Source organism: Carcharhinus amblyrhynchos, chromosome 30, assembly GCF_965287045.1.
Source record: "Carcharhinus amblyrhynchos chromosome 30, sCarAmb.v2.hapA, whole genome shotgun sequence".
NCBI lineage: Eukaryota > Metazoa > Chordata > Chondrichthyes > Carcharhiniformes > Carcharhinidae > Carcharhinus > Carcharhinus amblyrhynchos.
Window position 1 is genome coordinate 29417233 of NC_137353.1, and position 16556 is coordinate 29433788.

Sequence of the window (16556 nt, forward strand, 5' to 3'; positions counted from 1 at the left end):
GGAGGAGGGGAGTGCTTCTGTGGTATAAAGGTGCTATATAAATGCATGTTGTTGGCTCTGCTGTTCATTGAGCTGAAAGGTGGAAAAAGTGGACGAGGAGATAAATGTCAAAATAATCTCATTTTATTCTTTCATTTCACCCCGGATAATATTATTAATATTTAATCATTTGCAAGCCTTCATCTTAAATAGAACTCGCCATCATAAATAAAGTTTCAGGATAAGGTTCATCGCAAGTTTGGACGTGGGAAGAAGATAAATGGATAGAATGCACAGAGTTGCGGTGATACTGAGACCGGGATTCTCTGGCCATTCATGCCGAAGGGATTCTCTGCTCCCTGTGCTAACAGCTCTAGTGCGCCCCCTGACATGGGTTTCCTGACGGTGCAGGGTGGTTTCAAAAGGAATTCCCATTGGCAGGACCAGATGGTCTCATTGTCAGAGGATGGCGTAGCACTTTCCACTGCCGAGAAGAGGCTGGAGAATCTCACCCCTGATCTTTCCTGCTGGAAGTTAACATTGACCTCAGTGACTTTTGTGTAAAGTATTTTTATTTATTAGTCACAAGTAGGGCTTACATTAACACTGCAATGAAATGACAGTGATGTTCCCTTAGTCGCCACACTCTGGCGCCCGTTCGGGTCAACGCACCTAACCAGCACGTCGACAGACTGTGGGAGGAAACTGGATCACCCAGAAGAAACCCATGCAGACATGAGGAGAATCCGCACTGACATCGATCCAAGCCGGGAATTGAACCTGGGTCTCTGGCGCTGTGAAGCAGCAATGCTAACCACTGTGCCACCATAAAGATGGAAGTTGAAACTGCAATAAAAGTTACAATGGAGTTTGTAGTATATCCTGAATCTTCAAATTCAATGGACAGGATCTTCACTTGTCCCGAAACCGTAAAATCTTTCCTGGAATCAACGGGTCTTTGTGTTGTGCGCCCCTTGATTCCTGTGGCGGGCAGGACGGTAAAACCCTAGCCAATATCTAACAACAAAAACAATTTGTTTTGATTCTGGCATTTTAAAACATCAAACATTGAAGTTCACTCACACTATTTTATGAATGATCCTCAGCAGAGGCCCAATTTCTCACCTTTCACCTCATGGAGCCCCTAATGTTATTGCGATCAAAATGGAAAGAAAGAATTGCTGTAGCGCCTGCTACGACCTGAAGAATTACAGCTAATTACGTACTTCTAAAATGGAGGCACTGAATGATTGGAACTGTGGAACGTGCATTGGAAGCTCCCACAAGCAGCAATGAGATAGTGGCTATTTAAATCTGTTTCTGTAACCATGTTGGTTGAGTGTTGAATCTGGGACCAGGACACTGGGGAGAACTCTCCTGTTCTTCTCGAATAGAGCTTTCCCGTCAACTTGTGAGGGAAGTTTAACATCTCCCCTTCTGTCCTGCACCAGAACTTCAGCCTAGACCTGTCAACATAGTAGGATTGACAACTGCTCAGGGCTTTTCCAGGGATGTGCCTGGACAATGCTGCCGGAATATTCAGTCACGCCAAAGTCCATTGCCAGCCTTCCCCTCGATAATTCACCCACGCGCATCTTCCCGTAGGGGTCGTTGAAATAGGAATCCTGAACCGCTGGTCTCGCTAATTGGCTGGGACTTTGTGCCCATGAAATGGTGCAAACTCCTCAAGAGGCTGTGCACAAGAATCTCGCTGGCGAGGTCTCGCGACGTGATCATCCCTTCACCCAGCCATTGGCACGATGTGGTTCCTGCCCAGGAAGGTCGGGAACCACACTTAAATATATTTGAATCTCATTAGCGGGAATCCCCGCTGTTTCGTTACCCCCACATTGGGATCTGCCCCCCTCGCCAACGTTATGTCATGTCGGCCAGGTTTATTACAGGTTCAGAACAATGTGAACCAGGCCTACAGGTAAGTACAGACCCCAGTGTGGTGAGGGACATGCCCGGCAGTGCCCCACCAAGAGCAAAGAGGGGACAGTGAGAACACACTTGGACCAGCTGACATGTATTGCTCAGTCCCTCGCTGTGCTAATGGGAGGGGAGAGGTTGAGTCACGGTGTACGAAAGCACTGCTTGTCCTTTCTCTGCAGAGGAAGCGGAAGGTGACATCTTCGCAAGTGCTCCTTTTTCCAAACAAGTGAACGTCACACAAATCCAATCCAGCTGCCCCCTTTGCTGTTCCCCTCACCCACCCCAGTCAATACCAGCGCCCCCCCACCACTGAGGCACTGCGGCTGTGTATAATGGGCGGCACAGGAGCACGGTAGTTAGCACTGCTGCTTCACAGCTCCAGGGACATGGGTTCGATTCCTGGCTCGGGTCACTGTCTGTGTGGAGTTTGCATGTTCTCCTCGTGTCTGCGTGGGTTTTCTCCGGGTGCTCCAGTTTCCTCCCACAGCCCAAAGATGTGCGGGTTAGGTTGATTGGTCATACTAAAATTGCCCCTTCATGTCCTGAGATCTTTGGGTTAGAGGGATTAGGGGGTGATAATATGTAGGGATATGGGGGTAGGGCCTAGATGGGATTGTGGTCGGTGCAGACTCGATGGGCTGAAGGGCCTCTTTCTGCACTGTAGAGTTCTATGATTCTATGATAAGCTCATGTTTGCTCAGAGCTATGGGATATGTCAGCAATGAAACTGAGAGATTGCTGTGTTTTTCGGAACATGCTTTCATATTTGTAAAGGGATACTTAAAAGGTTACGGACGTAAATCAGAGCTCTTAAATGTCACACTTTCACTTACCTCATGGCACTTCTCTCAACTGTTCTAAAGACATTTTTGATATATTTTGTATATGCATTTGGTTGGGAATGTTAGAGAACATAGATCAAAGGCTGGTAAGTAGAATTAACATAGAAACATAGAAGATAGGAACAGGAGGAGGCCATTTGGCCCTTCGAGCCTGCTCCATCATTCATCACCATCGTCCAACTCAATAGCCTAATCCTGCTTTCTCCCCATAACCTTTGATCCCATTCACCCCAAGTGCTATATTCAGCTGCCTCTTGAATACATTCAATGTTTTGGCATCAACTACTTCCTGTGGTAATGAATTCCGCAGGCTCACCACTCTTTGGATGAAGAAATGTCTCCTCATCTCCATCCTAAATGGTCTATCCTGAATACTCAGAATGTGACCCCTCATTCTGGTCTCCCCATCATTGGGAGCATCCTCCCTGCATCTAGAACTGTTAGAATTTTATAAGTCTCTATGAGATCCCCCCTCATTTGTCTGAATTCCAGTAAAAACAATCCTAACCTAGTCAATCTCACCTCATACATCAACCCCCCATCCCTGGAATCAGCCTGGTAAACCTTCAATGCACTGACAGAATCATAGAGTCTTAGAGGTTTACAGCATGGTATTAGGCCCTTCGGCCCAACTTGTCCATGCTGCCCTTTTTTTAAACCCTAAGCTAGCCTCAAGCCAGCCTCACTCCCTCGAGAGCAAGAACATCCTTCTTCAGAAAAGGAGACCAAAACTGCACACAATATTCCAGGTGTTGCCTCACCAAGGCCCTGTATAATTGCAACAACTGATCCTGTCCTGTACTCGAAACCTCGCGCAATGAAGGCCAACATACCATTTGCCTTCTTTATCGCCTGCTGTTTACCTTCAGCGACTGGTGCACAAGGACACCCAGGTCCCGCTGCACACTCCCCTCTCCCAATCTATAACCTTCTTGTTTTTGCTTTCAAAGTGAATAACCTCACACTTATCCAAATTATACTGCATCTGCCATTGATTAGCCCACTCACCCAACGTGTCCAGATCATTCTGAAGGCTCTCTGTATCCTCGTCACAGTTCACCCTCCCACCCAACTTGGCATTATATGTAAACTTTGAGATGTTACATTTTGTTAAGGTGCAGTGCATACTAATAGGAGGGTAGATTATTATTTGAATGGGTGTAAATTGAGAGAGTTAGATACTCAGTCAGACCTTGGTGTCCTTGTGCATCAGTCACTGAAAGTAAGTGTGCAAGTACAACAGGCAGATGGTCTATTGGCCTTCATAGGGAAAGGGTTTGAGTACAGGGTTAGGGATGTTTCACTGCAATTGGTGAGGCCACATCCTGGAGTATTGTATGTAGTTTGCATCTCTGAAGAAGGATGTCCTTGCTATAGAGGGAATGCAGTGAAGGTTTACCAGGCTGATTCCTGGGATGGTAGGCCTGTCATATGAGGGGAGACTAAATTAGTTAGGATTATATTCATTGGAGTTTAGAAGAGTGAGAGGGGATCTCATAGAAACTTATAAAATTCTAACAGGGTTAGACAGGATAGATTCAGAAAGAATGTTCCTGATGGTGGGGAGTCCAGAATTAGGAGTCATAGTTTGAGGATAAGGGATAAACCTTTTAGAACTGAGGTGATGCATTGACTGGCATGGAGGATATGAGGGGGCTATGGGGATATCATAGAATCCCTACAATGCAGAAGGAGGCCATTTGGCCCATCGAGTCTGCACCGACCACAATCCCACCCAGGCCCTATCCCCATTTACCCTAGCTGGTCCCCTGTCACCAAGGGGCAATTTAGTATGGCCAATCCACCTAACCTGTACATCTTTGGAGTTGGGGTTAGGTGGATTGAAGTGGGGTAGGTAGATGACATGAGGTGGCATGGCTTGGCACGGATAGGGCATGAAGAGTGTGTGAGGGGCCGAGGGGCATGAAGGGTGTGAGGCTGCCTTTGGTTGCACAAAAAATAACCTTTGCTGAAGTTTCATTGCACCTGAGGCAGGCCTCTGCACCTGGCGGCCTTGACACTTGTTCTGGGGTCACCCAGCCTGACTGGTAAGGAACCCCACAGCCCTGGAATGACAATCCCAATTCCGTGGGCACATTCTCCCTGGTTTTGGGGAAGAGGGAAATGTCCTAACACTGTGCTCCCTGCCTGAGGGTGAAGATTCTGTCCTGAGTCTATACTTATTCACAGGCTGAGATCAGCCACCTCTAGCCCATAGGTTGTTTATAACTCCCTCCCAAAGCCATCACCCAGCTCCAGAAAGAGTTGCCACCAGCAGAGCAAAGAAGCATCCCGTTCCCAGCCTATTATCAATGTAACTTGGCAATGGGCTGGTTGCAAGTACAAAGGGAAACGTCAGTTCAATTTACTTGGCTGAATTAAATCTGTTCTCTGCTTGCTCCATCCCAAACAACAGCAAAGATCAGAAAATCATCTTCCAAGTTTAAACTGTGTGACGCGGGCAGTATTAACCTGTTGGCCCTTTCTTCTTGCTGTTCTGAAAAAAGATGAGCGAGGTCAATGCTGGTAAATCAAACACTTGGCCAGTTCAGGTCCCCAGCATCAAGTTGGATGGTGAAAATGAGAAATATTTCAACACCTATCTGGTGCTGCGTCTTTGTTCAGTGATCGGGCTGCGTGACACACACTGTGTGGAAATAAAATGTAGCTAAGTTCGGTTGGTACACTCTATGCCCTGTTGAAGCAATCCCTTTTTGCATAACGACGCTGATAGTTCACTGCAGGACTGAGGGAATGGTGCATGTTTGGAGGGGTGTTGCTCTTTGGTTACTGTGGTAAGCAATGTTCCTCATATTCAACTGAAGATCCCTCACCAGTAAATAGTGGAGAGGTCCCCTTGGTATCCAGATCAACGTTCCTGATTGAAGTAATGTCACTAAAATATTCTTGCTGCTTGTAGTATGTTAGTGACGCAGAATGAATGCGTATGTGTCATGTGTATACATGACGAAGCACTGCACTCTGCAGACTAACTAATTGTGTATCAAACATTCACATTCAAATTATTAAAGTTGCTCAAATCAAAATATCTGTCAGTTCTTGTTTGTTTAATTACAATTTCGGTTTTAATTAAGTTGTTTGCTTTAAATGACTATTTATTTGAAACTATATGTAACTGTAATTTTGAATTAATCGGAGTAAACTGTATTTCACGATGTGATATGATGTAATATAATTATTTTTTTTCTTTAATTCTGCCCCTTCACTTGTTTTATCCATTCACTGTTTTATTCCTCAGGGCAATGCTTTGGTCAATCTGAATGAAACTGCCCGATTTAAATTTTCAAACAATGCTTGGCAGTTATCTGTCAGCCGTCAACAACTCGTGCATTTGCAGTGCAATTCCTCTACCAATCAGCTCACTTCCCATCCAATCAGTATTCTCTTCTCATACAGTCCAAAGTTATTGTTTCTCCTGACATTATTCTTGTGATTGTCCTGATGAGTGCACCATGAAAAGCTTCGACATGATGTCTTTTTCAGTAAAACATTAAAACAAAATTGATCAGCATGGAAAAGACTAATTCATCCATCAAGCCCCCTCTACACCATGATGCCTGGAGCATCATGGCAAACCATGACCTACCTCTCTGCTGTGTAGTATCCCACCATTGCCCCCCTGCCAGCCCCTGCTCCTGCTCCACCTATCTCACCTGTAGCCATGTAACTTACTGCAAGAGGCAAAAATACACTGGCGAGATTGGGCAATTTGATTGTTCCTCAATGCTGGAGCCAGCCAGACATGTGTTCCTGGTTCCAAAGAAAGAAATCTAAGAGGCGAACTTAAAAAAAGCAGAAGAAGGAACTTGAAAAATGGTGATAACTGGTGGCATTTAAATTGAGGGATCATTTCACAAAGCAATTGTTCTCTTTCATTGGTGATTCACTAAGTAATTGCATCTTCTGGTGCTACATTGTGCCATACACCCCAGGTACACTTTGGGCTTGATCGCCAATCTGTATTATGTGACCTGATCCCTGATAAGAGGCGACAATGGCATCAAAATTGGCGTCAGTACCCCTGATATTAGTGAAGGAAAAATGCACCAGAGTCTGGTTTCCTGATCACTACACAGCGATACCACAAGAGTCATCAAGATTGGTACAGTGGCACAGTGGTTAGTACTGCTGCCTCACAGCACCAGGGACCCAGGTTCGATTCCTGACTTGGATTGCTGTTTGTGTAGAGTCTGCACATTCTCCCTATGTCTGTGTGGGTTTCCTCCAGGTGCTCTGGTTTCCTCACACAGTCCAAAGACGTGCTGGTTAGGTGCATTGGCCATGCTAAATTCTCCCTCACTGTACCGAACAGGCGCCGGAGTGTGACGACTAGGGGATTTACACAGTAACTTCATTGCTATGTTAATGTAACATGTACTTGTGATACTCATAAATAAATTTTGAACCTTACATTGTACCATACAAGCCGGGTACAGTTTGGGCTTAATCTCCAGTCTGTATTAAGTGAGCTGCTGCCTGTTAAGTGGTGATAACGGCATCAAAATTGGCGTCAGTGCCCTGGACGTTAAGGAAGGGAAAATGTATCAAAGTCTGAGTTCATGATTACTGTGATGTGGAGATGTCCGTGTTGGACTGGAGTAAACACAGTAAGAGATCTCACAATGCCAGCTTAAAGTGCAACAGGTTTATTTGTAGCAAATGCCACTAGCTTTCGGAACTGGCTGTTGCTTTGTTGGGTGGGTAATCACAAACAGGGCATACAAAGTCACAAACTCAATTTACATGAATAATGATTGGAACGTGAGTCTTTACAGCTAATCAAGTCTTAAAAGTAAAGACAATGTGAGTGGAGAGAGCGTTAAGCACAGGTTAAAAAGACGTGAATTGTCCCCAGGCAGGAAAGTTAGTGAGATTTTTTAAGTCCAGGCAGCTTGTGGGGGTTACAGATAGTGTGACATGAACCCAAGATCCTGGTTGAGGCCGTTCTCATGTGTGCGGAACTTGGCTACCACACAATGATGCCACAAGAGGCATCAAGATCTGGCTGTGATGCAGCCACAGTTGAATAGTTTGCTGGAATCCATGGTTCATGCTCCGATGTGTAGAGTGGGCACTCGGGAGAGATAGCAGAGTGCAAACAGCATCTGTAAAGCAGTACTCTGTAAAGATAAAACATTTCCGAAGAAGCAGGTGAAGGAATAGGGAATGTATTTCTACTCTGAAAACATAAAATCCAATTCACTTGACATCTGTTTTTTTTTGACATAGGACACAATATCAGATTTGGGACTTTTCAAATCATCAAATAATATTCCACAAATATCATCAAGAAAATCTTTTAATCAGATTTGAATTACCTTATTAGATACTGTGATCGATATTTACTCAGGGCTAAGCCTTTCCAACAAATTGGCAGCACAAAGAAAAATTCGAACTTGAGAAATATCCAATGTTAAACGTTGCCTGAGCTTTTTAAATTTGCTCCTAAACTGATGGGTTCTTGCCTCATGTCCGGAGACAGAAATTCAACATTAAATTTAATTCAGAATTTAAAAACTTTCTCCTCAGCCGTTCCCGTCTTCAGGCAGAAAATGTGCAGAAACCTAGCACAACAGGACTATTCTGATGTGTTTCTGAAGGAAGACCGGTCAACAAATGGTTAATCTTGGACGGAGTGTAATTGTTTTGGCTTTGATGGAGTCCTGATGTTTAATGAAGCTTCGGTCTGTGCGTCAGTAGCTGGGGCTCTGCTGGGTTATAAAAAGGGGTTGGAGATTGTCGAAGCCACACAGAGAGACTCCAAAGTCGAGGGCGCACTGAGAAGATCTCGACCAGGCTCCACCTCACTCCAATTCCAAGCGACTGAAAGTGTCAGCATGCAGCTACTAGGGATGGCGAGCCTTGTGTCCATTCTGCTCATTGTGTCCACTGTGAGCACCGCGGCACCTTTGGAAGACAGGCTGAGTCTTCGAGCAAATCAGGTGAGTCAAAAAGTTTGAAAGAGAAACTCTGCAAAGAGTACATGACCGAAAGATAGTGACGGATCGATGGCGAGAGAGGGAGAGAAGAAAAGCTCTAGACAAGAGCAAGGAAGCCAGGACCGAGAGGCAGATTGTGTGGGGGAGAGAGAGGTAGATGGATCAGGGTGACAATTATAGAAAGGGGAGAGACAAATCGAAAGGGAGTGGATGGATGGATAGAGGATAGAGAGAAAATGTGAAGAATGAAGAGAAGAGGAAATCAGTGAGTAAAAAGAAAGTGAGGGTCGGGCGGGCGTGAATTAAAGTGATATTGACAAAGATTGAGTGAGAGTGAGAGAAAATAACAGATAGGGAGGCAGGAAGAGATATCGTGAGAGGCAAGAAGTGAGGGAAAAAAGAGCAGATCAATGAATGGAAAAAGTGAGAGTGAAGTAGAAAATGAGAGTGATTGGGGAAGAGAGGCAGAGGTGGAAGTAGTGGAGAGAAAGCAGATGACAAAGGTTAAAAAGAAGAAGAAAATGAAACAAACGTGCAAACCAGAAAGCGAGAATGAAAGAGAGACGGTGGGAGAGGGAGAGAAGCAGAGTGTGAGAAAGAAATATCACATTAGAACTGAATATTGGGAGACTGATATATCCATGGCTGGTTTCATGTTTTATTTTTGCAATAGTTATCCCTGGGAAAACACCAAGGTGCACAAAAGACTTTTATGCATGAGCTGCCTCTAGAATAAATTAGAAAGCAAAATTTAGTTGTGTGAGACATTGTATTCATGCAAACAGCTTCCCACCCCTTTAATCACATTTTATCTCGATGGTTGAAGTTTCCTTTGAGATTCTGCTCACTTTGACGTGGTATTCCTTTAAGTGGCTGCCTTTTCATCTCTCCCTCGGTTTGCTGGCTTTGGTGCTCCTCAAAAGATGCACAGCCAGTTCCCCGAATCCGACTTAAGCATGCATCAGTGCAAAAGTGGCAAAAGGGAGGCGGCGAGGGAGATAAAAGACAGAGAATACAAAAAAAAGAGACACAAAGAGAGAAAAGATTAGAGTGTGGGAACAGAACCCTTTCATTCCCTGATTGTGGAGGCGACAAATATAGCCTTCTGAAAAGAAATGCAGTGTCGCAGTAAGTAGGAGAGTGAGTGACTTGTACCACACAAACAGAGAAAGGCAGGTGGGGAATGAATAGGTAAGAGACACTGAGCCATGACAAGCAATAAAATGCAAACTGTGTGTTCTCCTCCTTGGTGTACAAAGCCTGCCCCTTGTTATTAGTTTAATAGGGTCACTTTAGTCAATGTTCAGTGTCACAGCAGATTACTCACCAGTTCAGTTTGCCAGTGCCACAACATCCCTTCCTCCTTCAGTTCTCAGTGCTCTGTGTCTGAAAATGATCCCCAAATTACCTTTGTCAGGATGTAACTGTGCGGACACTGATTCACCTTTGGGTGAGTGAGCAGTGTGAATGCCAGTTGCATCGAGACTCCAGATTTAACTGTGTGTTACCTGTGTTCATTTATCCTTTTGCTGTTATCTCCAACAGGTGCTCCTGTCCCACTTAAGCCCCATCTCATTCGCAGAATCTTTACAGTGCAGAAGGAGGCCACTCAGCCCATCGAGCCTGCACGGACAACAATCCCAACCGGGCTCTATCCCTGTAACCCCACCCCTGCTAATCCCCCTGACTCTAAGGCGCAATATTAGCATGGCCAATCCACCCAACCAGCACAGGATAGGAGGAAACCGGAGCACCCGGAGGAAACCCACAGGGAGGACGTGCAAACTCCGCACAGACGGTCACCCGAGGCAAGAACTGAACTCGGGTCCCAGGCACTGTGAGGCAGCAGTGCTAACCACCGTGCCACTGTTAAACAGGCTTCTGTTTCAGGATAAGTGATCGGTGGTGATCAGGAATGAACGGTTTTCTCATTTTAGACAGGGTTTAGATTTCACTGAATCATAGAATTCCTACAGCGCAGAAGGAGACCATTCGGTCCATCGAGTCACCGATGACAATCCCACCCTGGCCCTATTCCCATAACCCCGTGCACTTACTCTAGCTGGTTCCCCCGATACTAAGGGGAAATTTAGCCGATCCACCTGACCCACACAACTTTGGAGTGTGGGAGGAAACCCACGCAAACACGGGGAGAATGTGCAGACTCCGCACAGATGGTAACCCAAGCTGGGAATCGAACCTGGGTCCCTGGCGCTGTGAGGCAGTCGGTGCTAACCACTGTGCCACTGTGCTGCCCACACTGGTTTTGTCACAGGTACAGAGAAAGGTTCCTTTTTTCCCCTCTACTCATTCCCAACAGTTAATTTCTCACCTTTCCCATTCAGAACAGTCCCACCTGTACAAAGGGGACATCTTTTTTGTCCCCCTCCCCTCCATTCTGTTATCTCCCAGTTGCTGTGGGTGTTTTGAACTGTGTACTGGCTCCTGTGCACTGATCTCGAGGAACTAAGGCATTGGCTCTGCTTACATGTTTAGCAGAGAGTCATTATAAAGATTGTAAAGCTGACAACGCCTACATCCTGTCCCTTTCCAGCATTGTTATCACAATGAACGCATTACATTTGAAGATGGGGTTGATTAGGAGACACCAGGATGCTGGAGAGGCAATAACAGCATTTTCCAGCCTCTTTTATTTTTTTTGTGTGTGACAGGTTCAGAATGTCACGCAGCTCAGTAACCAGGTCAAAAGGTAACGAGAGAAACTTGGTCCAATTTCCAGAACCCTGGCAGAGAAGCCACTTGGTAAAGGGAGGGAGGGGAGTACAGAGAGGGGGGGAGATAGGATGAGGAAATCAAGGGGCTGGGAAGGTGGTGTTAGGGGAACCTCTCTCCTGTTTCAATTGCCGTCATTGAAACAATTATGAAAGCTAATTCAGGAGCTGACGATCAGATCCTTTGTTAATGTAACGTGTGCTGAAAGAAACAATTAAATATACAAGAAAGTGAATAGAATCATTCTTAGTGGCCTGAGGGAAACAAAGAGATATTAATTTTGGGAGATTAAGGGCTGTTTCAGTTCTGAGAACAAAGAAGAACAAAGAACAAAAACAGCCCGGGAAACAGGCCCTTCGGCCCAACGAGCCCGCGCCGCCATTTTAACATTACCAGTCCTCCCCTCCACCCATGACCCCTTATCTATTGTTTTATGTCAATCCACATTGAGGGAAACTAATTTAGGGACAATTTATTACTTCCAATCAGCCTAATAGCACATCTTTGGGGTGTGGGAGGAAACCGGAGCACCCGGAGAAAACCCACGCAAGCACGGGGAGAATGCGCAAACTCCCACAGACACCGGCCCAAATCCATGTGTCTACACAGCAAACAGTGATAGTCACTGAGCTGTCGTGTTGGCCAGCATCTGGTCCAGTTTAATTATTTTCCCAGTTATTCCAACTCTGGTGGCACAGTGGTTAACATTGCTGCCTCACATCGCCAGGGACCAGGATTCAATTCCTGGCTTGGGTCACTGTCTGTGTGAAGTCTGCACATTCTCCCCGTGTCTGCATGCGTTTCCTCCGGGTGCTCCAGTTTCCTCCCACAGTCCAAAGGTGTATGGGTTAGGTGCATTGGCCATGCTAAATTCTCACTCAGTGTACCTGAACAGGTGCCGGAGTGTGGTGACTAGCTGATATTCACAGTAACTTCATTGCAGTGTTAATGTAAGCCTACTTGTGACACTGGTTAAATAAACTTAAAGGCAAAATACTGCGGATGCTGGAACCTGAAACAAAATGCTGCCAGACCTGCTGAGATTTTCTAACATTTTCCTTTTAGATTCTAGCATCCGCAATAATTTGCATTTATCTGCTTTCTTTGAAATCAATGCCTTCCAGGCCCATGTGGCTGTGGACTGCACCAGGGACGAACGCTGGTGACTCATTGCTGAGTTTCCTCTCGTTTTTGGAGTGCTCAGTATGCTGGTACTGTTGCTTTAAGAGGGAAACGGAATCGCTAATGCCTTACTGAGCTGTTATGAAGCCACATGCAATGAGACCAAAGGGAAGATTGTTCTGTGAGTACAAGAAAAACACGATAAACATCTCCAACAGTCTGGTGTACAATTTTTTAAAATATAAACTTCACAGAGTGCTGATTTTTCAGCTCAGCATGAAGTGACTTTCCATAGTTGGTGATGGCTGTTCATTTGTAATTTTTTTTTAATTCATTCATGGCACATGGGCATTGCTAGCTGGTCAGTATTTATCACCCATCCCTAGATGCCCAAGGGCAGTTGAGAATCAGCCACATTGCTGTGGCTCTGGAGTCACATGTAGGCCAGACTGGGTAAGGACGGCAGATTTCCTTCCCCGAGGGACGTTAGTGAACCAGATGGGTTTTTCCAACAATGGTTTCATGGTCATCAGCAAATTCATAATTCCAGATTTTTTTATTGAATTCAAATTCCATTATCTGTCGTGGCGGGATTCGAACCCAGGTCCCAGGCTATTAGCTGAGTTTCTGGATTAATGGTCTGGCAATAATACCATTAGGCCATTGCCTCTACAGCATCCTGGGTGTAACCTCACCCAAACATGTTGGGCTCCATTGTATTTCTCCACGATGAAGTTTTTAACTCAGAACTTCCTGGGTTATATAAATATATACGATGGTGAATGCAGTCATTAAATCAGTAACAGAAATGAGTCAGTATTTTAAACCCTGCTCTCTGAAAACTTTAAGTGCAGGCTTTCAGTTAAAATAGAAATACATCTATTCATTGTTATCATTCAGTCTGATGGTGGAGTTCTTCAGTACATGGAGACTGTGCTAATTCTGTAACGACTCGCTTGCCTTCCCCTCATCCTCCCTGCGTCATGCCATTGGTAAATTAGCTATCCTGAAGAACCCCAGTTCCCATTCTTGGGCTGAATTGGATCTTCTGGCATTAGCTGGAATGGTAGCTGGGATACTTTGGTTGATGTAGGCAGTTTGAAGTGTGGATGACATGGTGGCACAGTGGTTAGCACTGCTGCCTCACGGTGCCAGGGACCCGGATCCCATTCCCAGCAGCTCGGTGGCACAGTGGTTAGCACTGCTGCCTCACGGTGCCAGGGACCCGGATCCCATTCCCAGCAGCACAGTGGCACAGTGGTTAGCACTGCTGCCTCACAGAGCCAGGGACCCGGATCCCATTCCCAGCAGCATGGTGGCACAGTCGTTAGCACTGCTGCCTCACCGTGCCAGGGACCCGGATCCCATTCCCAGCAGCACGGTGGCACAGTTTCAGCACTGCTGCCTCACAGAGCCAGGGACCCGGATCCGATTCCCAGCAGCACGGTGGCACAGTGGTTAGCACAGCTGCCTCACCGTGCCAGGGACCCGGATCCCATTCCCAGCAGCACAGTGGCACAGTATCAGCACTGCTGCCTCACGGTGCCAGGGACCCGGATCCCATTCCCAGCAGCACGGTGGCACAGTGGTTAGCACTGCTGCCTCACAGAGCCAGGGACCCTGATCCCATTCCCAGCAGCACAGTGGCACAGTGGTTAGCACTGCTGCCTCACAGCGCCAGGGACCCGGATCCCATTCCCAGCAGCTCGGTGGCACAGTTTCAGCACTGCTGCCTCACAGAGCCAGGGACCCTGATCCCATTCCCAGCTGCACGGTGGCACAGTGGTTAGCACTGCTGCCTCACGGTGCCAGGGACCTGGATCCCATTCCCAGCAGCATGGTGGCACAGTCGTTAGCACTGCTGCCTCACGGAGCCAGGGACCCTGATCCCATTCCCAGCAGCACAGTGGCACAGTGGTTAGCACTGCTGCCTCACGGTGCCAGGGACCCGGATCCCATTCCCAGCAGCACGGTGGCACAGTGGTTAGCACTGCTGCCTCACAGTGCCAGGGACACAAATTCAATTCCAGCCTCGGGTCACTATCTGCATGGAGTTTGCACATTCTCCCTGTGTCTGCGTGGGTTTCCTCCGGATGCTCCAGCTTCCTCCCACAGTCCCAAGATGTGCAGGTTAGATGGACTGGCCATGGTAAGTGTGTGGAGTTACAGGGATAGGGCGGTAGACCAGGATAAGATGCTCTGTCAGATAGTCAGTGCAGACTCAATAGGCTGAATGGCCTACTCTGTACTGTGGGGAACCCTATAGGTAGATAAGGTTCTGTCTTTCCAATGAGATGTCAAAAACAGGCTTTTTTGGGTGAAGTAAAAGATCCCAAATGTGTCCTGATGAATATTAATATTACATTTCCATCTGTGAGTGGTTCCTGTGTATAAATTGGTTGCGTTTCCTACACTTAAAAAAAATACAGCTCTCAGGGAACAGCCTTGAGTGATTAAGGACCAAACACAAACACAAATTATTCCTTCTCTTAATTGAGAGGAGAGAGAGTCATAGAGATATACAGCACGGAACAGGCCTTTTGGCCTAACCTGTCCACGCTGACTAGATTTCCTGAACTGACCTAGTCCCATTTGCCTGTATTTGGCCCATATCCCTCTAAACCTTCCCCATCCATGTATCTGTCCAAATGTTTTTTAAATGTTGTAGCTGTACCTGTCTCTACCACCTCCCCTGACAGCTCATACACCACCCTCTGTGAGAAAAGGTTGCCCCCTCAGGTCCCCTTTAAATCCTTCTCCTCTCACCTTAAACCTGCGGACTCCCCTATCCTAGACCTTGGGTGGGACTTCCCTTCTATGATTGCCCCAAAGTTGAAGATCCCACCTAAGGTCAACGGACCTTTGCCTGGTCCACAATCCCCAGCCCCCCCACCCACTACAATTCCTGTGGCAGGCGGGACTGGAAAATTTACCCCCTTTGGGCTATTCACCTTATCTATGCCTAGTCCACAATCCCCAGCCCCCCCACCCACTACAATTCCTGTGGCAGGCGGGACTGGAAAATTTACCCCCTTTGGGCTATTCACCTTATCTATGCCCCTCTTGATTTTATAAACCTCTACAAGATCACTCCTCCAAACTTGCAAATAAGGCTCAGATTGGTGGGGGGAGAAATGGTTTTAAATAAAGATATTTTCTTCGCCCAGGGCAATCCCTCACCTTAAGTGGAATGGCCAAATTGCTGTGTGCACCCCCCCGCCCCCCCCCTGCCCCCCACACGGGTAGCGCAGCCACAATGACGTTCTGTGTTTGCCCGCCAGGAGCTGAACAAAGAGAGGAAAGAGATCATCTTGAAGCTGTTATCCGGACTGCTCGACTCCAGCAGCAATCAAATCGGGGCGGAGGGCACTTTCCCCGATCCGGAGGAGTCGGAGGAGATGAAAGTGGAGGAGAGGTCCCGCTTCAGCCAGTTACCTCAGAGGGAGCGGAAGGCCCCCTGCAAAAACTTCTTCTGGAAAACCTTTACCTCCTGCTGACCCCAGAAGGCCGCAAAGCGAAGCCGTCGAGAAAGGAACTGATTTAGCTCTGTACATAAAAGCTGCCGCTTTTTATTTTGTCCGTCTGTTGAGGGGCTGATGTGGTGGTGAGGGAGGGGGCAACATTTTCTGCCGTGCACAAGAAAAATAATAAAGAGCATGATTGTGTGATTTCACTGCAACCTGTATGTATTTATTTTCTATCCCGCTCAAGCCGTCAGAGCAATAAAGTGGAACCGAAATGATCGCGTTTCTTCGATCGTTTACTGACTCAACTCTCCAAAGGGGGTGGAGGGAGTGGGGTGGTGGTGGGGGTGGTGGGGGTAGGGGTGGGGTTGGATGTTGTATGGAATTGAGGGTCCCGGGATGATGGGGTGGAGGGTGCGGAAATGAAACACAGTCAGGAGAAATGGTCAAAAACAAATAGGGGCAAATAAGAGGAAGTGAACGGTGAGAGAGGGAGCAAAATGCAAGTGTGGGCAATAGGA

At 46.8% G+C, this 16556-nt stretch overlaps 1 protein-coding gene across 1 annotated transcript; it reads left to right on the forward strand.

Moving 5' to 3' along the window:
- Positions 1 to 8279: 8279 nt before the first annotated feature.
- Positions 8280 to 16288, forward strand: LOC145360092 (somatostatin-2-like). The gene is made up of 2 exons (XM_080215047.1): positions 8280 to 8719; positions 15853 to 16288. The coding sequence occupies exons 1-2, from the start codon at positions 8444 to 8446 to the stop codon at positions 16066 to 16068; spliced, it is 492 nt and encodes a 163-aa protein (XP_080071173.1). The 5' UTR covers positions 8280 to 8443; the 3' UTR covers positions 16069 to 16288.
- Positions 16289 to 16556: the final 268 nt, after the last annotated feature.